General features: G+C 42.0%; 1 protein-coding gene across 1 annotated transcript in view; it reads left to right on the top strand.

The window, feature by feature from the left end:
* The window catches only part of ANK3 (ankyrin 3), a 207477-nt gene that overhangs the window by 48666 nt on the left and 133436 nt on the right, over positions 1–25375 (top strand). Inside the window, exons 2-8 of the mRNA XM_067299783.1 lie at positions 12304–12405; positions 12878–12976; positions 13361–13459; positions 19203–19301; positions 23085–23270; positions 23815–23838; positions 25066–25164. Of these exons, the coding sequence (XP_067155884.1) occupies positions 12304–12405; positions 12878–12976; positions 13361–13459; positions 19203–19301; positions 23085–23270; positions 23815–23838; positions 25066–25164 (708 nt within the window). The remainder of the gene's footprint in view (positions 1–12303; positions 12406–12877; positions 12977–13360; positions 13460–19202; positions 19302–23084; positions 23271–23814; positions 23839–25065; positions 25165–25375) is intronic.

Consider the following 25375-nt stretch of genomic DNA (forward strand, 5'->3'; position numbering starts at 1 on the left):
GGGGTTTTGCCAGGAGCTGCGCAGAACCCGGCCCTTCTCCTAGCGTGTCCTGCGGTGGTTGCTGAAGATACGGGAACCGCCTGGACTGGAGCTGAGCTGTGGAGCCAGGGTACAGTACGCACTTGCTTGGTGACCTGTCCCTTGTAGACAGGGTTTGTGGCAGATTCTCTGCTTATCCCATACGTGCCTGCGTCTCCTCTAGGCTGCCGTGTAGCTTTTAGGGGTCAGGGAGAAACAAGGCCTGCTTCACTGCTTGTTTATGCTGTAGATTTGCTGTTCAGAGGTGATGTCTTTAGTCAACCCTGTATCCTAACGGCCGCTTCTGCCATCGAATGCCGGGGAAATCACTGCATAGGGCTGATAGGCAGTGCTGTTGGCTGTAGCTTATTTTTGTGAAATTAGAATAAACTGGTCTTCTCTTTAATGATTTAACTAAAAACTAATTCTAAATCCATGTTTATTATGGTATTAAAGGTAAAGCCTTTTTAGCCCATTATGGAAAATGTTAGTGCATTAGTGAAATATAATTATCTTCAAGCAAACAATGATGTGTTTTCCTAGCATGCTTCATTCTGATGCTAAGAAACAGTGTGATAATTCCCAGATGAAAATAAACAAGTAAGTCTGGTTAAAATGAAGTAAGATGTTAAAATACTTCTGTTTTTCTTTTTGTCAAAAATTGGAAGTCCCTGCATGGATGTTCAGCTCATCAGAGTTCTTCCAGAGGGCTCCGAGCTTTTAGTTTGGATGCCTTTGAAAGCAGAAAAGCACTAGTTCAGTCCTGTAACTGCAAAGGAACTGTGTGAAAATGGCACCCTCTAATCTGCAGGGTCCTGTCTGTATATTCATTTTTTTCTCACTTTAAGAAGAAAAATGAGCTATGTTCCATTTTCGTTCCCTCTCTGTTCATCTCAAAGAACCCCTAGAATTACGGCTGTTCTCACTGTTAGCTACTGTTCTTAGTTACTGTTTTCATCCTGTTTGGATGTGTAAATCCTGATCCTAGGTTAAGTCATCAGCATGCTAGGTGCCGTACCAATACGGGACAGAAAGGCAGCAGTTGCCCTGGTGGCGTTTTAGATGCCTGCTTCTGTTCGCAAACAGAATGGGGTATCTAGATCCAGCACGTGATTCTAGTTTAAAGCTGCTGATAGCGATTGCAGGGCTTTATTTGATTTACAGTTTTTGCTCACTGAGTTTGGTGCTTAGGCTGGTAAAAGCAGTTTACTTATTGGTGCTTGGGGTAATTCTCAAACTTGGCACGTGCAGGGCGAGGAGCAAAACACTTTCTCTTTGTAAACTACTTCACGTTTGCCATGTACGACATTGAATGCATTTCATGTTGACACCACCACCAAGTGACCTCGCGGAAGTTTCCATGCCGTTTCACGCCGTTTCACACCAACACTGCTCCGAGCTGCAGTGAATGTCAGTGCTCGATCCGAGGGGAGCAGGACAAACAGGGCACACGGGGAAGGCCGGAGACTCAGGGCTTGTTCTGCAAACAGCCTTGTTGTTGCCCTGTGGGCCGCGCTGCACCCACTGCCCACGTCATACAGCATCACTGCCGGGAGAAGGAGGACAAGTATTGCTCAATATTTCTAATAGTGGCAAACACCACTGTGCATAATGCCTGTTCTGTTTCGGGTGCCTTGCTTGGTGGTTTATAGTAAAATGGTAGATTATAGAACGGATCTGGAGTTCCTGGGTCATATGCATTCCATTTCCATTTGATTCTTCAAATGGAAAACAAGATATGGCAGAGTATGGTCAGCAGGGAAATTCAGTTCCAGGAGAACAACGTGGCCAAGCCACCACAGCCCAGAATAGTCACTGATGCTATTCCTCAATAGGTCTCATATACATCCCTGGACCGAGCTTAAAACTGTCTCTGGCAAGTTGCTTAGCTGCTACTTTTAAGAGCTGTTAACTCTCCTGTGTGCAAATGTCCTTGCGCATTAAAGAGAAGCACTAGCCAGGTTTTTCTCCTCCTCAACAACCAGAACTACCCCAGCCAGTCTTTGGCTCCAGGGAGGTGCTTCAGTTCTTGGGTTTCCTGGCTCCATTGATTCTTTCTCATCCTACCAGGGCAGATGTATTTCACAGCAGAGGTACACAGAGGTGTCAGGACAGGGCGTTCGGTAAATTTTACCCCTTCTGCTCCTTAAGGTAAACTGCTACCATAAAGCTCACGTGACACCTCTAAACCACCTCTGCGGAATCGACTCTTGCCAGGTTTATGTGCTGTGGTGCAAATCTTGCCCCTGAAGTCCTCTCAGTACCTCGGGGCTCTGTAGATAATTTCCCCTGACCCTTCAGATCCTGTATCTGACACATAAGCCTTATGGGTTTCCCAGCCAGAGACTCTCTAACAAGGTATTCAGGTGGGTGTGCTGGAAGAGGTTCTTTGAATCTGCAGGAGGTTGTAATCCCTGTTAGGAAACCTGTAAAATTGGCAATTACAAACCAATACAGGTGTGCAAGTGCTGTAAGGATCCTGAACAGAGTATCAAAAGCTTCTAAAATAAAGTAGCCTCTCAAGTCCACAAAAGCATAAACTCTAATTACAAGCAGGATTTGTAATACATGTAGAATAAATTGGTGTGTGTGTGTGTAGTATTTCCACCTCAGAAATGGCTTGGCCAGTTATCCTCAAATGATCTTTCTAGTTAAATTCCCTCAAACGTTCAGTCAGACTTATTTTGTGTTGAAGAATTAGATGGGTACATTCAAAAGCAGGCATAAAATAGAAAGGTAGAAACATAGCAGTTAACTTTTCACTTCATATCTAACTTCTCTTACTGAAAGTTCATAATAGTTTGTCTAGTCCTATAGGAGGTTATGTAGCTGGTCTATAGTTTATATAGCTTTTTTACTATAATATGTTTAGGGACTATTTATGTGCATTATGCTTGCACTGACATGCAGACAGTTCCACCTTATTACCACTAACTTCCACCTTATTACATCCAATTGGAGTGTATTTACATAATTTTTTTTGCAAAGAGCTTATTTTGAGTATATAAAATCTTGCTCTCTAAAATCAGCAATACTATCTGATTTAGGTTCATACTACTGTTTTCCGATTAACTTCAGAGACGATGTATCTGAAATTATAGACAAATAAGTACAGTTTAAAAAACCATTTGAGGAGGTTTGCTGAATTTTTTCTTCTCCTTTCCAGATGTTAATTCTAAAATCAGATGCAAACAGAGAGCAGGCAGTGAACTGAATGCCATAATCCATGTCTTCGTTCAGTGATCTGAAGAATAGGACCTTGACATGGAAATGGCTTTAAATATGAGCCTGGGATGCACTGAATTTATCTCCATGCTCACTGGGTACTCGGTTTCTGAGAGAAAAATAACAGGAGTAGATCAATGGCATCTCATCTAGCTTGACCCATGAGAGTTATTATCTTGGAGGTGTACATAAACTTAAGAAGAAACCCTCTAAGCACATCCAGTCCTTCTCTAGCTCTCTGGGACTGTGGTAGCAGTTATGAAAGCCAGTGATTTACTTTATACTTGTGAGTGTGTGATGGGAAAACTTTAGAGAGTGAGAGATGAGTCATTACAGACTCAGGAGTTTCTTCCCAGAGTTGGAAATAAACTTCCACAAGTTGAGGCTGTCAGAATGGGGAATCTGCATCTTGAATTTTAGATGCTCAGATCTGCTGCCCTCGAGCCTATCAGATCCTTTTCATAGGTTACACATGTGAGCTGGTCGCAAAGGGTCTGCTTCTCCGGCTGATTAGTCACCCTGTACTCCTGGAGGAATCTGGCTCTAGATCATTGGTTCTATGGTCTTGAATAAAGTGTGTCCAAATTTACCATGTTATTCAAATGTGTCTTTTCACACAGGGCACTCTGATAGCCTGTAAATGTGAAATATAGGCCAAGTTCATCATTAAAGTAACTGTATTTCCTCATTAAAAGAAAATAGTTTTCCCCGTTTACTGTTCAAACATGCTCAGAAAGTTGGGTAGTATATGTTGAGCAGATGTACATCGATTTGTAGTCCTGGAAAATAAGGCTCTTGCTTTTGGTCTTACTAATTTAACACATTCATACTAGTAAATGTTTCCATAACTTGTTTAGGTGAAGCTGACCCATCAAACTTATGTGTTTCCAAACCTCATCTGTGCAACCTGCAAAGCATATTCCAAGTTGAGGAGACCCTCACCTGCTGCTTGAATGTTGTCCCTGTGAGATTGGTTTGATGCCAGTTTGGGTATTTGCTATTGGGCTGCCAGATGTTAGTTTTGTTGGAACTCTAGTTAATCCGTTCTGTGTTCGTTCTTGATATCCTTTAGCATCTGTAGTGACAAGTGAAGAACATTGAGATGATAGCTTGGGGGGGGGGATTTCGATGTGTAACATGTTGAATATAACATCCACATAACATGTGGATGTTAGGGAAAGGTCTCCCACTTAGAACTGGGTGTCTAATTCTGTCTTTTGTGCCTTGGAAATCACATGTCCTTTGTACAAAAGCAAAAGAATAACGGCTGCTTTTCATTTCCATCCTGTCTTTGAATTTTCTTAGGAATCAGTCATTCAGGCATTTAAAGAGACGCAGGGCTGACTAGATTTATACTGTCTCTAAGAAGGCTGCTTTTGTAAAGTCTGAGCACCTTAAACAGCAGGAAAGCTGCATCATAGCTTCATAGCAGATTACTGTGTGTTATAACAAGCAAACAACTCACTATAGACTTCTTAACGCTGTTAAAAGGAATAATAAATAGCTCTTGTATTGGAAATTTTGAGACGTTCTTGTGTTTATCAACCTTGCCATCTCTGGGTCCTTTTCAGAAATCTAGTGCTCAAATACAGTTGCCTTAATTTCAGCAATAACAGTGAGTAGCAGAGTCAGTATTTGGCTGAGACAGACTAACAGGTAGAGTGTTGCAAGCAATATTGAAAATGATATATACTAAATCTGCATGTCGGAGACTTATGTAGTCATGTGGTCCAACAAGGAAAGAGATTTCTTTATTTGCTTGGATGTTTTCCTGTTTTGGTCAAGGTGCTGTTTTAGTAGGATTTCTAGAAAGACGGAGCTGAATCTAAAATACAGCTTTTAGACTGCTTAACTGCATGATTGCATGCTCCAGTTGACTGCTGCACAGGAGGAGAGCCTCTGCTCTTGAAGGTACAGCTGATTATAGTTTCAGATGCAATCGTTGCACTAATATAAGGGGTTTTAGTCTCCCTTGCTGTGACCAGGTAGTGGGGGTTCACCCGGTCTGAAACCAGTGTATTTATTAACTTGTGGAAAACTGAGCGTGGTTACATAGTTTGAACAGGGCTAGTTAATATCTTGACTGCTTTATCATGTACAATACATGACGGAAGGTGATGATTAAGTTGCGTAATAGGACAAACAATTAGAGGGATTTTTTTTTAATTTTTGGCCTATAATTAAATCAGTTCTCATGCTGCAGTCATATTCAAAACAGTTGACTTCCCTAGCCAAAGGATTTATCCTTCAAGTTGTCAGGCAGCAGGAATGGAGCTCTGCTTGCTGCCCTGTGGCTGTGTTTACGGTTGTGATCCCCAAAGCATTTCTCTGAAGGATAATTAACAGCAGAACTGCAGATAGCAGTTGGCCCCAGGCTGTCACATTCTTATCAGAAAAAACACATATGATAGTCTGGTATGTAAAGCATGAGGACAGCCGCAGTCATTTGCACGGAGAAAAGATCATCTTCCCATTTAGTGCAACCAGCCCGCTGTCTAATTGAAAAGATACAAGTGAAATTCTGTAATACAGCTATACTTACGAGGTAGTGAAAAGGGCATGAAGGATGCACCTGCTTGGAGAAGGGGGATGAAGGGTCTCCCCAGGAAGATCAGTTATTTCACATGGTTTAGACATCGCTGTTGACTGGCCTGTATAACTAAATTGAAATAAATGTCATCAGTTAGCAAATGAGGGCAACAATTGTTTGGAGGAAAATTCAAAATTAACCCAGGAACAAAATTTAGGAAATGCTGAAGACCCCCAATTTCCAGTGTAGGACTTGGTACCTGTCAGAACTGGGCCTGCTGCTAGGAAAACTGCTCTCAGTTGCAGTGTTTCTCCCTTATCAAAACAAGCAAAAATGTTGTCGTTGGTTTTCTCAGATCATCTCATGCTGCTGCAAAACTAGCTTTGTTAAACACGTTCCCAAATGGAAGTAATGTAAGTTCATCCCTTAAAATGAGGTCATTGCCTCCGCCCAACCAACGTTAGGCATGGTTAGCATCTTTCCGCTGGGACTCGAGCCAGGACGCATCCTGCTCCAGCACAATGGGAACCTGCTGGGGGTTTCCCTTCACAACAGCTACTGTTAAAGATGGAGCGAAAAACAAAACCCTGCTCTCAACGTGAAAAAAAGACTGGATTTTTAACTGAAAAAGAAACCACTGTAAGCAGAACACAAAGGAGAGAGAGAGAGAGAGAGAGAGAGAGACGCGCATAACAAAAATACTGTCAGTATGGGAGGGTGCCTGCGCATGTGGAAAATAATGGTTTTGCACTTTGAGGGCTCAGTAAATAATAAATATGCTCTCAGTTTTCTGGAAGGATCCTCTCTAGTCCCATGTGAAAGCCAGGCTAGCGCCTGAGCTGACAGACACTGCAACACTTACTAATAATTTTTCTGTCTTTACTCACACTAAATAGTCTCTTTCTTCACTTGGAGGAAAAGGTCCTGAATATGTATTTGCTAGTGTGAGTCAGCATCAGCTTTTTCCTGTTTTAAAATGGAAGCTTAAGATAATATCCAAGTGACTTAGAAGTTAGTCTTTCCTATAATAAACATGGTTTTAACTGTCGTGGCTTCTCCTCAAAACGTGGCGTATGGGCCTTAGCCCTGCACGTCGCAGGCCATGCCGTCCGCCACGGGGCAGGAGGGGCCTGGAGGAGCCCGGGGTGCAGACGCCTGGGGGAGCAGAGTGCTCCTGCTCCAGCCCTGCAGCCCTCCCAGCTGGGTCCCCGGGGTGGAGGCTGTTCAAAGGAGCTCCAGGCTGGACAACCTGTTCAGGGCTGCAGGCGGCCCACGGGCGCAGAGCTGGTCAGCCTGCTTTGCATTCGAGTTGAATTCTTATAGCATACTACACGGAAGAGGAATGCACAAAATTGGGAAAAAAAAAAAAGTTACATAAAAAACTGTTCATTAGCCAGTCATCTGCACTTATGCATTTATTAAAACTAGAAATAGTCTCCTTTTCAAGAAATACAGTGGAATAAAACAACAAAGCCTTGTCATCTGTGAAGGAAAAGCTTGTTATTACACATACATCAATACCGATACTCTCATAAATCCACTATTTATGCAATATTGTCTGAATAGCCATTCCAGAGCTAAACACCATGCACAGGATCTGAGGTCTGTCTCTCCCAGAATTAAAACACTGCTAAGAATTTTCATTATCATTTGAATGTGTTTTTAGAGATTCAAAAGGTGTCAGTCCGCAGGGGATGCAGTAAGGAGCTGTGCAAGGCTGAAAGCAGGGATCCTGGGCAAGCACACAGTCACGAGGGCTGCAGGTTGTGGCTGGCTGCAAGAACATCTAAGGTGCAGGGTGTTTTGATGTGTGTCCCATGCCTGTTGTTCTCCTGACATCTGTCAAGATGGTGGAAAATCAAAAACCAGTTTTCATCTTCGTTTCATGTTGGAATTGATTACAAAAAAAAACCCCAAACAAACCAGATCTGCAGAGGTTGCTAGCATGCAGAGTGCCTCTCAGGAGTATTGAGGTTTAAATAATAAAGATTGAAGTGTTGGGGGGTTTTTTGTTTGTTTTTTTCAATCTATTAAGGAAATATCCTGTGAACATGCTGTCTCTTTGGGGCTTAACTTTCAGTTGCCAGCTAGTGTGGAAGTGTGTATATTAAGAATAGATACCCACTGAGGGAACAGTCACCTGCATGGATATTCTGAGATCCATTGGGAATTTCTAACTGAAATCTATTTTTTCCCTATTGTGTTTTTTAATGACTTAATGTAACAGTGCCTTGATCTGTCTTTGACATGGGCTCGTAAGCATGGTAGCAATGCAGATAAATAATTAATGTTATTGTTATGCTTGTTTGATCTTTTAAATCCTTCAGTGATCCAAGCTGCAGCTCTTAGAAGCTGTATCTGTCCGTGCGGTACAGGGGCAATGGCAGGCTATACCATGGATGCCTACAGTCTTTGTTTTAAATGAGGTGATGTGGATTGGAAATGACATTTTTCCACTCTATTTTGGTGTTTAAAAAACAAAAAATATGAAAGATTATCTTGAATTTAGGCTTAAAATAGAAATGTAAAGTTGAGAAAATCCTATATTCAAAAACATGAAATGATTTTGGATTGGTATTGTTGATCAGTTTTAGAAAGGGTTTTGTGCTGGCTGGGTGCAGCATTGATCTGAGAGTCATGAAAATGGTAGTTCAGGTGTCTCGTACCCTTGTTCACCTCGGTCAGCTGGATTTCGCCGTTGAACGGTCTCAGCACACTTCACCCCCGGTTCGCCGCGGCCTCCCTCTGCTCAACGCTCCCGATGCCGTGTGAGTTGTGCAGCCGCAGGGGCAGAGCGGGGACGTGAGGCGCCTGACCTGCACGTAACAGCCCTGCAAACCAACCACGCGCTCAAGGTCAAAATGCGGTAGTACCATTTTGTTTAACAGAATCAAATAATTCAGCTCAGGATGACTCAGAAAACAGTAGGATATGGATTTCTTAGTGCCCCAGAGCAAAATAAAAACATCGTTATTAAGGTATAATTAGAAATAGACTTTGTGTAAAATGCTTTTTTCATTGGAGAAGAAATGGAGATGGAAGACTTCTGTTGAGCTATAATAAACAAACATTGCTTAGACAACCAAAGATCGCATATAGTGGCCTCAGTGATGTTCCGCGGGGTACGTTTCTGTACTCAGGGTCTGGGGTAGGATGGAGCGCGCTGGGTTTGAGCTGGCTTCCACGCTGAGCAGGAGGTCTGGCATCGCTGGTTTAGTGTGCGCTGCCGCAGGTGTGTTTTGTTTTAAACTGTTTTCTGAAGATGGCTGTATTGGGGAATTCAATACGTTTGGTTGAAATAATAATGGGGTGTATTAATGGGAAATGACTGTGAACTGTAAAATGTGTGTCTCCTGTCTTACAGGTAACAGCAGATACCACTTGGAAGGCCCCAAATTTGGGGCAGAATGGGAGTTAAAACTGTCTTACAGTGGTATTGCACTCGGGGCAAAACACAATGTAGGAGAGCACTGGGGGGAAACCCATATTTAAAAGGAATTTTATCTTCTGACTTTTCACTCCTTGTTGGAACGGGAAGTGATTGTTGCCTGTGATTCTGGAATGCAAAAATACTCCGATGTCTTCAAGAGATTGCTCCAGGTGCTCTGGAGTTGTCTGCATCGGCTCTGGGTTACAAAGTTGCCAAAAAATATGTGCTTTCTTATTAAAGTTGTTTGTGTTTATTTTACCTTGGAAAGGAGATTACTGACCCCTCTACTTAGCTGTTGTAAAATTTGGGTAAATGTTCACTGATCATTCCCTTTTTTGGAAAGGGAGGGCCTTTAAAAGAAGGTATTCAGGTCATTTTGCAAGACGGAAAAAGCTTCTCAGCGCTTCTGGGTCTGTGTAAATCTGAGATGATGCCTTAGTCGCAAGGAGACTGGAAGGTGGTGGGCTGCGCTCCGAGAGGCCGGAATGGCCTCTGCAGCCGTCCGCCCGAGCCCTGCTCCTTCCAGCGCCTGCGCGCATCGGTACGGCTTTTCGGAGCGCCCCGTTTGCTGGGCTCGCGGGGGAGCGTGGCGCGGGGCCTGGCCGACACTGCTGCCGGCACGGGAGCCTGGCTGCTGCCGTCAGGTGCGCCTCACGACAGCTTCAGCAAAGCAAGCGGGTTTTAGCTGGCGCCTGGTGAAGGAGGGCATTCTGCGTGCTTACGGCATTTGGGGAGTAGTTTGTGCACCACTTGGCAGCACCTGAGCTGGCTTGATTTGAAACATTTTGGATATACCCACCCTGGGAGCGTGACCTAACCTTCCCCTTTCCTCCCTTTAGAGAGCAGGCACTTCCAAGAGTAGCCCTGAAAGGCGCAGGCATTGCTCTTCCCATACAGTGTAGCAGCAGACTGCTATTAATGCAAATGTCAGCTGTTCATCATTCCTTCTTCGTTTGTTTATATGCTCCGTTTTGCTTGAGCACACAGAGAGGTTCAGATGTTTCTGAGCAATAGCAGTGTTTCCTGTCTGGCGTGAATTAATGCGACTGGCTGGAAGTGATTTTCTGTTGCAAGCTTCCCTGGTGCATCCCTTCCCCACCCAGCAGCAGCCGTAAGCAGCTGATGTTCATTAGCACCCACCTGCTGACTGTGCCGAACAGGCGTGCTGTTGCACCGGGGCAGAGGAGGCTCCCGGGCTATTAAGTCCTCCCTCATACCTTTGGTAATGCTGATAAAACGCTGACCTGCTTTTTACCCCAGTGGCTGCTGTTGCTAAGCACTGAGAAAATGACCTCTCTCCCGTAATCATCTGCGTTGCACAGTTCAGGTGAGCTTCCAAGGGAGACTGTTTTACTGCATCTCTCAAGGCAGCTGTTTGCCCCCATAGCCTGTGCAGTTCCAGCCGTGTGGTTTATAGCAGCACCTTGCTTTTGATAGAGCCTAATTAAGCAGTGGTATTTTGGGGGCTGTTTTGTTGGAAGCACATTAGGGAAGCTGGTTAGTAATGAACAGCATGGCATGCTTGGAAAATAATGATTAAGAGCTGGGAAGGTGGTACGCTAGTAATTTACCATCACAAAGTGTAATGCCATGTGCACAAAACTCGGAAGAAAATGAAGAGTCCATAAAACAATGCTTCTCTCCTTGGAAGAGAGAGCTTGTTGTACTGAAAGTGCTAGTAAAATATCCTTGTAGTATGTGCCGATACAAAGAGGAATATAGACTTCATGCAACTTAGCATTTTGCTGTCGTTAAGCCCAAGTTTGCTTCATCCTGCACATCCAGGTTACTTCAGGTGGGCTTTGAAGGCAGTGCTGAAATGGAACAGGCAGTTTGCAGCAGCTGTAGTGACCAGAGAGGAAACAAGTCCACAGCAAATCCAGAAAACTGGGAATGAAAAAATGTGTTAAGCACTGGATAATTAACTGAGCATTGGTGCCAGAATGTTTTATATTTCTCTTATCAGTTACTTCCTTTAATTTTTTCTCTAAAGATGATAACTGTACTTTTTTAGAACCCTGAAGGATCTTAAAGTACTTAAAATAGTAGTGATTTAACCCTGTGATGAAATGATACTGAGAGAAACCATGACAATTTTTGTTATGCCAGTGGAGAAGAGGGCACAGAAAGATGTATTGACTGCCTACGATCTCAGAGGAAGCCCTGGGACAGACAAAAACACAGAATCTGTGATTTTTCCCTCTTGAAAGCTAACCCAGTTCATTCCGCTTGCTCCAGGCAGCATCAACATTATCTAAACCATCCTTGGTGGATATTTGCGTAACCTGTTGTTAAAACCCTCCGGGCATGGGAATTACTTCCAGTGATCTCCTTCATGGCTTAATAGTCCTTTCCGCCATCCTTACATTCAAGCTACAGTGATCACAAAGCAAGTTTGCCATCTTTAATCGTTTGTAATCTTTAAAGAGAGGTCTGAAAAAATAAAAATGCAGGAAAGATAATGACACTGTTCCTAGGGATTTTTGGTAACTTTGCTGAAATGTAGACAAATATTGTAAATAAATGTGCCATAAAGTGAGTGAGGATGGAGGAAATAAAATGTAATCAACTCATAGACTGTTCAATGCCTTAACTGCCTGGAGCCATGTTTTTAATTTAGGTAGTCCGGTCCTTCAACACTGTATATTTTGGCTTTTTAAATCTGTCATGTGAGATTTTACACTACTCGTCGAGTTTGTTCAGCTTGGATGTTAAAGATGATGTGGCACTTTTTGAAAGAGCAGGATGGTTTCCATGGAGTCCTACCCTGAGTCTCAACATTTTTGTCTTGCATGCTGGGTACCAGATGTTTCCCTGGCTACTAGCCTTGCATGTTAGTGCTGCATAATTCACATTTCTGTATGAAGTCAAATCTTGTGCTGCCTAGTCAGGCAGACAGCCCTATTTATACCAGAGGGAGTTTGCATAAGCAAGGAGGGGGCAGGGTTTGACCCATATTTGATAAGGCAGTTTGGGATCCTTTCATGTCTAGTTAAACATACGTACAATATGTTGTATCATTAGTAACTTCTTTGCCAAGGGAATATGTTTCTATACTGTGCTTTAATTTCTAATGGGATTTATCTTTTTTCTCTTCTAGTCTGACGCAAATGCCAGTTACTTAAGAGCTGCTCGAGCTGGCAACTTGGAAAAGGCTCTTGACTACTTAAAAAGTGGAGTGGACATCAACATTTGCAATCAGGTTAAAGAATATTTTGATCAAATTTGCTGTGTAAACGTGCCTCTCTCAAATCTGTCTATATATTTGCACTGCATGTCAGCAATAACTTAAGTTCATATTTTGATGAGCCTTGTTTACTTATCTTATCCAATTAAAACTTGTATTTTATCCCTTACCAAGACATCATTCCACTTCTGCTTGGAGAACATTGTGCTGTTTAATATTATCTTTCATTCCATTTATATTACATCAGGGCATAGGATAAGCACACAGAGCTTAAGACTCTAGAGCTACTATATCCTGATTTAATTCATACTTTTTTCAGTACAATTTGGTTGTTATGAAGTTCACATAAGAATATTTTTTTGAAAGAAATCCTCTCACTGGGATATAACCATTTATCTCCTGATGTGGTGTTTGCTACACTGGAAAACCTGTGCCAGTCTTTTCCATTACATTTCTTTTTTTTGTTTCCTTCTTTTTTTTTAATCAGAATGGGTTGAATGCTCTCCATCTTGCTTCCAAAGAAGGGCACGTAGAAGTTGTCTCAGAACTGATACAGCGAGGTGCCAATGTGGACGCAGCGACAAAGGTCAGCCAGGCCTGTCTAACTCTTCTCTTGTTCACACCCATCCTGTGGGCACAAGGTGTCAGCCAACTGATTGCAGACTTCACTGCAGCAGTAACTGTGTGTTCTCCACTGTTGGTGTGGTCTCAGGAATTGTTTATTAGGAACCTTTTAGATTATAGTAAATGTCACAGGTTACTAGTGGTGAGATTTACTCAACAAATTGTAGATTCCTGTCTTGGTTTCTGTCCATGTCTTCCAGAATAACTACCCACTGAAAGTATTCACTAAGAGTATTTCATCCCAAGAAATACTATGTTTTAAAGTGAACCATGCTCTTGACAGTATTGTCAGGTATTCAAGTTCAAGTTTTGTGCTCTTTTCAAATGTCACCATCTCTCATTTCAGAAAGGAAACACAGCATTGCACATAGCATCCCTCGCTGGGCAAGCAGAAGTAGTCAAAGTGTTGGTTACAAATCGGGCCAATGTCAATGCACAGTCTCAGGTAAAGTAGTATTTCTCACTTTGGGACTATCAAAAATATTACTGACATACTAAAATCTTTCTCCCTTTGTATACTATATTATTAATAAGTGCATGCGGTAGATCTCATTGTGTTAGTGCTGGCTCTGGAAAGTAGGGTTTGCTAGAATCAGTAAGATGAATGTGATCCTGCTAAAGTCAAAACCCATTCCTTTTTGGCTGTTCCACATGTGTAAGTAATGGAGGACAGGTGCAAGGACAAGGTTTAAACACACAGCTGCTGTTTTATTAATGATCCAGGCATTTTAGTGAGTCTAGTGCTGAGTTCATTCCCCCCTTGTAAGTCAAAAGAAAATCAAGACTTTAAGTCTTTCTGGCTTTTCTCCCTTTCTGTTCCCTCTCCCTGGTCCTTGCCAGGTGGTCAGAGAGTTGCCCACCTCATTCATCAAAGGAAAGAGCACAGAAATAACATTTCTATTTTAAGTTGTACAAGAGCCACACAGATACCTGTGGCAGTGCCACAATCAGGGCTGTTTGTGGGATAGTAAAGTGGTTACATAGCAGGGAGCCCAGCAAAGCATTTATGGTTCAGCCTTAGATCTGCCCTGCAGTGTCCTACTAACTGCTAATTGTTACGTGGGCAGAAGAGATAACGATAAAACAGGAGAGTGGGAGAGAACTTGTTCAAATGGAAGAGATCCTGTTTCAAAGTGATGCCGTGTTTCAGGCTAAATGTTCTTCCCCTCTCCTTGCATAAGGAGGTACTACAGGAGTGTGCAGAGCTTTTAAGTTTGGTCAAGATCTTTGAATGAACATGTAAGCCAATTACAGAAAATTTGAAATACAAGGGAAAACAGTGTTGCTGTTAAATGCAAAGAAGCAAAATGAAGCAGAGAAAAACTGTCTCAAAAAATCCATAAGGCAAGATGGCTGGCAGCCGTGCAGATGTGCCATGGGAAGTATCCCTGCTTGCCTGCCTTGTTCCTCTACTCTCCCCTCATTTATTGGGGATTAGGTTAGTAGATGGCCTTCTCACCTGGCCCAGTATTGCCATTCTTTTGTGCTATCAAAAGGTGGGTATGATAGACAATGCTTGTTGAAAAGGGAGAATTAAAAATGTACATTTTAAAGAAACCTGTTTTTTTCATGGTCTCTCAAATAATATGAACAAACTATTTAATTGAATCTATTTCAATAATATTAGTTCTTTATGATTTATATTTCATGTTTCATTCATATTTCCTTCACCTGGATAAAGAAAATAGGCTGGTCAGTTCCACTTTCTTACTCTTTTATACTAGCTAGGTACCGCAGTATTTGGTTTAAGGCATCATAGAGTTTGAATTTAAAGAGCACAGCAACAACAGAAAAACAGTTTTAAGTAAAATCTTGTACAACTGTTAGGAAGCAAAAGAAAGCAGAAACATTTCCCGTGATTTTCCTGTTGAAGAAAGCAAGATAGCTATAAAAGAATCTTTTCTGATTGTGTTTCAGATCATGGATTCAGCCCTGAAACTAAAAATAATCTGCAGTTGTAAACACCTTTTGTAACTGCATGGTCCATACATCCTTAGGTTTTGCCACATGTTACCCTAATTTTGCTAACTGATGAGAAAATTTTTTTTTTTCATTTGAATGTCTCTGAAGTCTTTGCTTGAGAGACTTCTATATTGGTCGTTCCCTACCAGTACCTGGGAGTGAGACACCTCGTGTGGGACTCGGGTCCCTCGGCACGGCCCCTGCGGGCCTCAGAGCTCCCTGTTACCAAGCCACCTCTAGACTAGCTTCGCCTGTGAGTCAGATCATCGCTCGTAGCCTCTTAAAGCTTAGAATAATGTTCTGTGAATTTGGCAGGCTCACAGAAAGACCACCCAAAGATTTTTTTTTTCTGCTTGTTTTTCATTTTGATGCTGACCCTATTTTTTGTGAGTTGGCTTTTTCCTCTCTTCCTTGAGGGTAACAGCTGTACCCTGCTGAAAGTGTCAGCTCTAGGAGTCTGAATTTTGTGCCTGTTCTCGGGCTGTTTATTATCATGGAAGACAAAATGTTTTCATTAGGCTGGTGGTCCTTTAGCAATTTCCATCTCTCTTTTTTTTTCTTTCTTTTTTCTCTTTTTTCTTTTAAAGAGAGAAGAAAGAGCAAAGTGTGGGGGTAAAGATGATGACTACCCTACAATAAATTTAAACATAGGAAAAAGGGTTCTGCTCTGCCTCCAAGTTCTAATAATACTTGGTTCTGAGAAATTTTGCCTATTAATTATTTTCTGAAACTAACAATTAGGAAATGTTTCTTGCTTGCTTTTTAAATGTGAATGTTTAAAACTTAAAAAGTGAAGCTTAGTTTCCAGCTGAGTTAGTAAATAGGTATTGATATTGCCATGAGATGACAGGGGAAAAGCCAGACTCTGCTGTTCACTAAAATAATAATCTGTGATGTGACCTATCAGGTACCTCAGCAAGCACTTTCTGGGTTCTTTGTTTTTCATTAAGCAGAGCTTTAACTAAACTGTCAGGCCTTGATTCTGGAGAGTGCATTAACACATTGCTAACTCTAGACTTTGGCTCTGGTGGGACTTCAGCGCCTGCTTTATGCTTGTAGCGATGCTCTTCTGAATGGAGACCAAATTAACAAACTACCGGAACAGCAACAGACCTTGCAGATTGTGCAAGCCTTGTAAACATGTGGTTTCACAGCTGCTTTGTGTCTTGTTGATGGTAGAGTTCCTCCTGGACCAAACATCCCATTCGCCTCATTTCCTTTCTAACAGCCCTTCCTTCTGACCTCCTATTTCTCTGCTGTCCATCAAGTCTGCATGCTTGACCCCAGATCACCTGTGTTCTCCTCTGTGGTCAGTGTCTGATGTGTGCCATGAAACTCTCTGCCCCATTGCTGTTAAAGTCAGATGTCTGAGCTGTTTTTACCATGGCTAGTATAACTCAGCCATAATTCACTGCTATAGGTCTTAGACTGTGGTTTCCCTTCATCTCTGCAGAGTCCAGAATGTTAATGACTTTTCTTTGATGCAAATATGTGGTCAAACTCTCCTCCTCCTCTCCTGCAGAAATGTTTGTCCCGACAATGTTTGCAACCCTGACAGTGCTGATACTTGCTTGGCCAAATCCAATCACATGGGAACACTTCCTGAACTTCTCTTTTATTTAAGCCAGCTTAAATATCTCTTCTGTTTTACCTGCTATTTTTAACTATCCCTTACCTCATATTTTAGACTACTTGTTTGCTTCGTAATTGCATTGACTTTTTGAGAGTTGGATGAAGAGTTTATGGAATGCAGGCTACTAAAATTGGGTCTACTTTTTTTCCATTGGAATCACAGAATTGATATGGTGGTGAGGCAAACCCAGGAGCTGTGTTTGGTCATTTATCACCTCCAGAGTAATACCAAGCTTCTGTCTTGTTTTTGACCACCTGATGCCTTTAAGACTTTCAGACTGCTTCCTCCACTCTCAAAAGAGCCTTGATGTCAGGGAGAAGTGCTTTCTCCAGCAGTGTTAAAATATGCTGTCTGGGTTTTTCTCCATTTTATTCACATCACGCACACTCAGCCTTTCCATGCCTTAGCTGTGTGACAGGAAATCTTCAGTGTTTGAATAGGAAGCACTAAGATGCAGTGTAAGTGCTGAACTATTTTCCCAAAAGGTAGGTTGGGGAGGTGGTATCTATCTGGTGGTCTCAGGCAGGTTTGCAGGGGAAACGGGTCCCTAAGATCACTGAAGAGGAGGGAGACAGGAGAAGCTGTCTCCCAAACACAGACTTTTGGTCCCAGGATAAACAAAGAGCCTGGCTATAAGGAATGGCTTGAGCCTCTGTTAAACAATGGGCAGAGATGGAGTCTTTACCAGGTTTAAATGTAGGCAGACCTTTATTCTGTTTTTGGATGAATGGCAGTGCTGAAGGGTAGTTGAACCCTCTTGCCCTAGTGCTAACGACAGTCTGCAACGGTGTCATGGCTGGAAGTGGATGGGTACCAGACAGCACCACTGGTAGCAGTGCTACGGCAGTGCCACCATATCCATCACGCCCGTTTCACATGTGCTGCAGGTGGCTGTTGTGCGATACTAGATCACAGCGTGTCTCTGATCCTTCCCTGGTAGCCCCAGAGCCCTGTCTGGCTCAAGCCTCTTCCTCGCCCCACTCCACACACGCATTTCCCCCTCATCCTCCCAGCACCCCCGAGTAACCCACGGGTAGGTGTGGTGCGACAGGGTTATGAGATCTGGGGGGGTCTTAGAGCGGTTACTGAGGGAGATTGCTGCTCCCGCCACAGCTGGCTCTGGCTGGAGTGCTGTCCCGGATGGCCCCTGCCCAGGACAAGTCCTGGCTTTACAGAAGTTGCGGAAATGCAGTGAGAGGAAAGAAGGAGAGGGTCCCAACAGAGCCCACCGAAGCCTCAGTGACCTCCTGCCCAAAAAGTTTAGTGGAGTCATTGCCCATGCTGGTACCGTAAGGAAAGGGACCAGGTCAAATCTAGCAGAGGTACGTCGGACAAAAAGGGTATTGCTGGAGTATGAAAAGGATGAACATACTCATCATAGGTCAGAGGAAGGAGGGATTGTTGATCTTATTGCTGATGCTGCCTTGGTTGTTTCAGCATTACCGAACTATTCTATCAATAGTATATGGATGCTTTAATTTGTAATATAAGGTTTGCTTGTTCACTAGTTAATGATTCTGTTGCACTGAGGGCCATGCAATGCTGTGTGAAAACCAAGCAACTGCCAAGTGCAAATCAGCGAGTTTTATAAACCCCTGTGGGGGTGTCTTGAACCCAGGACAGGTTTTGTGACTTCCTTTTGCCGTTTTTGGATTTCTGAGTGATTTCGTCAGTGCTGTGAATTTCTGAAATGCATAGATCGATAGGGAAAAGTGCGTCCCCTTAGTGTTAATGCCCAAAGCAAAAGGAGATTCAGTCGCTGAAAGGTGGTGAGCTGTGTACAGTTAAGGCAAAGACAAAAGCATTGACTGTAAAAGGAGCGCACTTGCCAGAGAATGAGTTAAGCTCTGCAGCCCCTAATACTTGTACGGCATTGACTGAAATCCTTCACTCGAGCACAATTTGAGAATTGCTTTAATGTGGTCAGAAACACTGATAAACCTGTTTCAAGCCACTGAGAACAGGTGATCCTGAGATCTCCTGGCGCCTGTAATGAGGCAGCGAAGTGACCACAAGCAGGCCATGCTCCGTGTCAGCTCTTTGAGGAGACAAAAAGCAGAAGTAGCAGGGAAGAGTGGGAGAGAAGTCAAAGCTATTAAAATAATGGAGAGAAGAGGAAAAAATTGGAAAAGTATTCTGAAGAGCTATTGCCCTTGCTTTCCTTAGAGACTTGTATATATTTGCCTGTCCAATTTTGCGTGTCCATTGCTGCAGCTAGTTTATGAGGCATCATAACTCCTCTCTACCAGATGTGTTTTTCAGACCGGTTTTTAATCTGAGTTCACATTTGAATTCTTACTTGGCTGCGGGAATTGTACCTAATCATCTGAAAGATTCCATCAACTCTTTTTTTAATAGTATTACAGTACCCAAACACTTCTCCTGTCTTCACTTAAATCATTGGAGATCTTGCCATTAACTGGCATATGAGCAGGCAGTTTATTTGTTTCCTCCTAATCTACCTAACTTCTGCAGATCTCTGGGATGTGTGTGTGTATATATATAGTGTGTGTATATGTATACGTACATGTATATGTGTGTATATATATAAAAATGTTTGTGGGGTGTTTACGCTTTTGTTTTCCTATTTCAGAATGGTTTCACTCCGTTGTATATGGCAGCCCAAGAAAACCACCTGGAAGTTGTTAAGTTTCTTCTTGACAATGGTGCCAGTCAAAGCCTTGCTACAGAGGTAAAAATTCAAATTTTACACTGTATGAACAAAGTAAAATGTGCTTCAGCAGTTATCCTTGACAGCTTTTATCAAACTAGTCTTTTAAATACAGAATTACAGACCAATAAAATATTCCCTCTGCAAACCGTGCTAATGAATACAGTTATTGGCTTTCAGCAGTTTTAACCATCTCTTGCCACCTCTAAAATAAAAAGAACTTTAACTAAAAGCGGTTCTAAAAATAGATGTATTCTTAACCTGAAAGACTCCCATTTACGATTAAGTGCTTCAGCATGGGAGCTGCATGCAAGATATAAAAGTTCTCTGTGGTTTCATTAAAACTACTGAGTAGAGTAATGCTGAGGACAACCATAAAGCAAGAGTAACTGTTTATCTACTTTGGAGCCAGCCCTGGGATATCCAGGGAAACCCCAGGCTTACTTAGTGCTTGGAACATTTTCTGAGCTGCATTTATTGCCATGTTGATGCCCACGCTGTAGTACCCAGCTATCCCATCTGGTCTTGCAGTGATAATTTCAAGTGGAGGGAAGAATGCAAGGTCCATCCTTGAAGGCGTTCTGTGGTCTTTCTAGAAGAGCACTTTTATTCCTTGCCACTAAGAAGTAATTCTGACCCAAATAAGGCAACTTGGAAGGAAAAGGGAAAACATTTGGAGAGGTTATAAGAATAGCAGACATGTTGATTTTCTTAAATGTACTGTATTGAGATAAGTTTTCAATCTGATTAATTTTCAGTTATCTTTATTCTAAGATTTGGCTAAAAATATAGTTCAGTAATTGCTCTCTGTAACCTTTCATTAAATTCTGGCTGATGCATCTGAACTGAATCCATGAAGGAAATAATGCTTATTTCAGAAAGTCCCACTTCTTGCAAAATATGAAATGCGAAATTAGTTAATCTCATCACTATATATTGTAGTATCACTGTATAATGTGTGTACAGAATTTTTATTAGTTTCTTCTGAAGTCACTATCATTAAAAAAAAAAAAAGAACCACCACAAATGGATCAAAATTATGTTTTGAAAATCACTAATGATTAGTTATAACTAGAGGTGTGCATCAGAAACTGCTTTCTGGAAGTGCACAAATATATGAAGTCAAGAAATAGCAAAATGAAATATTTTAAATCTGTAAAAAAATAATTGAAAATTGTGGTTTTCAGAATGCTAATTTCTATTTCTTTATAAAAACTTGGAAACAAAGAAGTCATGGGACCCCCAGAGACCTACAACTCGATTATGATTTTTGAAAATGTTAGTCATTGTATCATTTTCTGAAACTAGATGTATCTAAAATTGTGCGTGGATACTTTGTTCTTTATCTTCTGTGTTGTTTTTCCCCTAAGCTTGGTATGTCAGCTCAGGCTGAACATTTCTCCAGCTCAGCCTGATGATAAGGTGCAATCTAATTTTATCCATGGAGAATTCCTGGGAAGATACCAGGCTACAAAATAACCTAGCCTTTATTGCCTTACTTGTTTGTGATGGTAGTGAGAGAGCTTTTTTATTTTCTCCTGGCCAGAGTTTTAATATAAATCTAATTTATCTTTATCACTGTAAGTGCAAAAGCCTTTGTTACTAAACTAGGGCCGTGTAGCTAAATATTTAATAACAAAACCCTTTAACAGAGCTGTTTTAATGGGGGAAAAAATAGTGCCAGCTGTTTTCTTTAAGTTGTTTTTAGTTTTGGTTATATTTCGGGGGGGGGGGGGGGGTTGCTTTATGTTTTGAGGTGAAGTTGCTAGCTACAGAACCAGCGAGACGGTGACGCGCGCCCGCAGTTGCTCTTTGCGGCCTGGCCCGTCGAGGCAGCCGGCGGCGCGAACGCGTTCCCGTCCGTCCCGCCTCGTGTCCCGGTCGCGCGGGCCAGGCCCGGGGCTCCACGCTCTCCACACGGGACGGACGGGCAGCTCGCGGGGGCCGGAGGAAACCCAGCGCGCCCGAGGTGGCAGCTGCTGTGCTGCGGGAATGCAGCGCTTCCGCCCGTCCCCTCCCTTTTCCCTAGGGCAGGGGGAAAGGGTGCTTTTAGGAATTTTCATTTATTATTATCAGCGTTTCTTGCAGCAGAGAAAGCCCGATGAGGAAAGATGATGTCGATAGCGAAACCACCTTCCTTTGGGCTGTAGCTGCCTGTGCCACCGCTGTTGACCGCGTGAAGGAGCAAGGAGGAAAACCTCCCCGGGTCGCCGAGCCCTGAGCCGTGGGCTCGGGTTTCGCCACGCAAAGAGCCTCCATTTCTGCAGGCACCGTGTTGCCAGAGCCCTCTTGTGGGGATGCAGGGGGAGGTTTTCGGGCTCGCAAGCTGCCCAGCGGTTCTCCCCACCGCTGCTGCTGCTGCCGCCGCCTGGGCCGGGCGGGAGGCCGTGCAGCGGCGTGTGGGAGCGCGCCAGCGCGGGGGCGAGGGCCCAGGCTGCGGCTGGATGAGGAAAAAATACACATTTAAGCGAAAGACTTGTTAGGACCCAAGGAATTTCAGAGTGATTCCCCCCCCCCCCCCCAATTTTGCAGCTCCTCCTGTTTCAACTTTAAGTTGAGGCTTTCTCTCTTTGTTTTGCGAAGCTAGAGAGAGAAAATCCTTACTGAAAACATTGCTTTAGATTCCAAAAGTCAAAAAGGTGACACTTTTAACTCTACACTTCTGACAGAGTAGCAGGGATCTACTTTCTTCTGTCCCATTGCTACGCATTTATTTCACACTTTTAGAAACGTACAATTTCATGTACGTTTGTACATGACAAAAGTTGTTAACAGAATATCTGCTAAAGTGCAATGAAGTTTAGAAATATAAACTTTTGACGTGCTTATCAAAATCAAATGTAATAGTGAAATATCCCAAATAAAATAATTTGTATTTGTAATTTTTAAGTGATTTATGAATATTATCTTGGGCAAAGCTGAATATTTTCCTGGATTGGAATAACACTTAGATGTTTAGAAAGTATCAGCATCTAGATGACAGCTACTACATTCTTTAGTTTTATAAAAATCCATAAAAAATATAATTTTATAAAAGCATCTTAGACTGTACTTTTCCTGTGTTGAATCCACTTTAAAATCTGTTAAACATTATCTTCTGTATTTCAGGTCTCTTATTCTGCATTTCTTTGGTTGCTACTTCACTAGTCTTAAAGAAAGTCATTTGATTTGATGAGAGGATTGTCTATTAATTGTTCTATGTTAATTTTCATAAATGGAAATGTTCACTTTATAGTTATAGTAAATCAATTGGTGTATTGGGAGAATTTGCAATTCCTTTGCGAATTTTATTAGGTTTACAATCCACGTATAAAAAAACAGAGGATAGAGATGAAGCATGAATCTGTGCTTTTCTTTTCCCATAAAAAGCATAGATTATCACCTCTAGTTGTGAGGGAAAGGACAATTTGCTATGGAGACATCACTGCCATTTGTATTTTAACATCACTTCAACTTTTTACATCTCTGTATGCTTGTATGCTTTATTATATAAGTACATATATATGTAAATGTTAATCAGTGAGTCATTTCACTTGGGTTTTTTTTTTCAAGTCTCATTCCATTTTGTTTGTGCTCTATGCTTTTATGTTTAAGTCTGAAGTGTCAGATAGATGTGTTGTTTGGGGCCTAGTTCATCAACACTTTACTCCAATATCAGTGTCATTGCAAGGTACTTTGAATTTGCCCCATTTTACGCTTTGAATTGGAGCTAGCAGTGTCACTATTGCTGTGATCTCTTCCTTCCCCTCTCCACCCCCTGGCAATCTTGGCGTGTCTGCTGAGAGTCCCCATTGTGTGTTGCAGGATGGTTTCACGCCTTTGGCAGTAGCCTTGCAGCAAGGGCACGACCAGGTGGTTTCACTGTTGCTTGAAAATGATACGAAGGGAAAAGTCCGTCTTCCTGCTCTTCACATTGCTGCTCGCAAGGACGACACGAAGGCGGCGGCTCTGCTACTGCAGAACGACCACAATGCTGACGTGGAGTCAAAGGTCAGTTGTAAAAAGAAATAAGGCTCAGTACTGTGTTAGGTGCTGACCACATGTTACATCCAATGAAGTATTTTGCTGCAAAGTTGTATATAATTTTTTCTACATTGTGCGATTAAAAATAAAGTTCTGTTTGTTTCTTCCTTTGCCTCTTTCTCCCCATCCGCTTTTTATTTAAATCAGGGTTGACTTCTCCTGTAGAAACCTTGCAAATGGAAAATATTAACCAAGATACTATTAAAATTATTCTCTTGGGAATGAAAGCCACTACTGCAGTAGTGTGCTATAGACATCATATAATGATGTAATTTGATTAGTTGTTTGTGATCTCGTTAATTTAAGAACTCTGATAAACATGTAACAATTAACATGTGAAAGCCACGATCATTCAGCTTCCATTCAGTCGCGCTTCCTCTCTGTGCTGGTTGTGCTGTCCTCAGAGCTGCCGTGCCACGTAGCATTCATGAAGCTTTTCGCATCCATATCACCAGTGGTGAACTAACCGTTCATTTTTTCCCCCTCTTTGCTTCCAAATGTGTTAACCTAGATGATGGTGAATAGAACAACAGAGGTATATATAAATATATATATGCATCATCACTCCTCCATGACTTAGTGCTGCTGCATCATTTCTTCTTCCTCCTTTCTGCATTGCCTTTTATAGGATAGATACCTGCTTTAGACTAAATGAAGTAGCATGTGCTAGAGAAGACTGTAGTTTAGATACCAGGGCTTTCTGCAGCTGAAACCAGGGGTTAAAAGTAAGAGTAAGCATTCTTTGGAACTAATTGCCATCACAAAAGCATTGTATTACCTAAGATGGAGTTTTCAGGGCTTCTCACGCTGTGGATGTTTATCAGATGTGTCAAGAGCTGCAGACAACCCTGTCATGTTGTGTGCATCCAGGACTGATCTTTTAGGCTTCTGCATGACACTTACGTTGATGGTGTCAGCAAATAGAATGATCTGAGAGTGGTTTTAAATCCGCAAAACTCCCAAAGCAAGGCAGTGGCAGCTAGCATGGCTTGCTAACAATTTAGAAATGCATCTAGTTCCCATAAGGTATCGTACTTTGCAGGACTGATGGAATTGCTGCATGTTTTAGCATTATTTTAAAAGGAAATAAAACTACTTAAATATGAAAATAAGTTGCTGAAGTGATGTTATCAGTAAGGCATCTTCTAATTAGGCTGACAACTTGTGGTGTCTGAACATAACCCAGTGTGATTACCCACAGTAGGAGACTGATCTTTATGGTACTAACCCTTGGAAAAAGTCCATATTAATCATTTAAAATGGTCTTTGATGTTGTTTTCATTTGCATCTACTTTGAATTTATAAAATCCAGTTAGCAAGTATCATCAAGTGACTTGTATCTGAACTTCTGCAAAGAATCTCTAAGAGATTTAAGTTGCAAGACTGACATAATATAGAAAACAAATAGGTATTTCTAGTTAGAAATTAATTTCTTATAAAAGACAAACCATTGCTTTTAATACTCAAATGTTTTGCTGATGTTTCTCTGGAATAATTGAAAGTTTTATCCTAGTTCTGATTTTCTAGAATAATTACGTTAATTTCTTTTTCCTCCTGCGTAGCAGTATAGTTTTATTTAGACTCAGAGAGTCTATAAATAAGTATCAGTGAGTAAAAACTAGTACAGAATTGGAATGGTGACTTGCAGCAGACTCTGCTTACTAGCTTTTGACAGTGATGTGATACAAATTTTGGAGTACCAAGGAGATATTAAAAAAAATAAGTATCTATTGGTTTTGTTTTTGTTTTGTTCTTTTTCCAGAGTGGGTTCACTCCGCTCCACATAGCTGCTCACTATGGAAATATCAATGTAGCTACGTTGCTGTTAAATCGGGGTGCTGCTGTGGACTTCACTGCAAGGGTAAGAATGAAATCTTAGTTATGCTTAGTTTGCTTAATCATCACTTTGAAACACTTCTACCACAAGGTGTGGAAGTGTGCGTTGCCCTTGCCGGCCGAGGGGCCGCCTGGTTCCGTTGTCATAAGGTGCAAAGGGCGTGTTTGGGCTGCTGAACTGAACCTGAGCGCTAACCCCCAAACCTCCTCAAAGCTGTGGCCCTGTTAACATTTTT

Source organism: Apteryx mantelli, chromosome 7, assembly GCF_036417845.1.
Source record: "Apteryx mantelli isolate bAptMan1 chromosome 7, bAptMan1.hap1, whole genome shotgun sequence".
Classification (NCBI taxonomy): Eukaryota; Metazoa; Chordata; class Aves; order Apterygiformes; family Apterygidae; genus Apteryx; species Apteryx mantelli.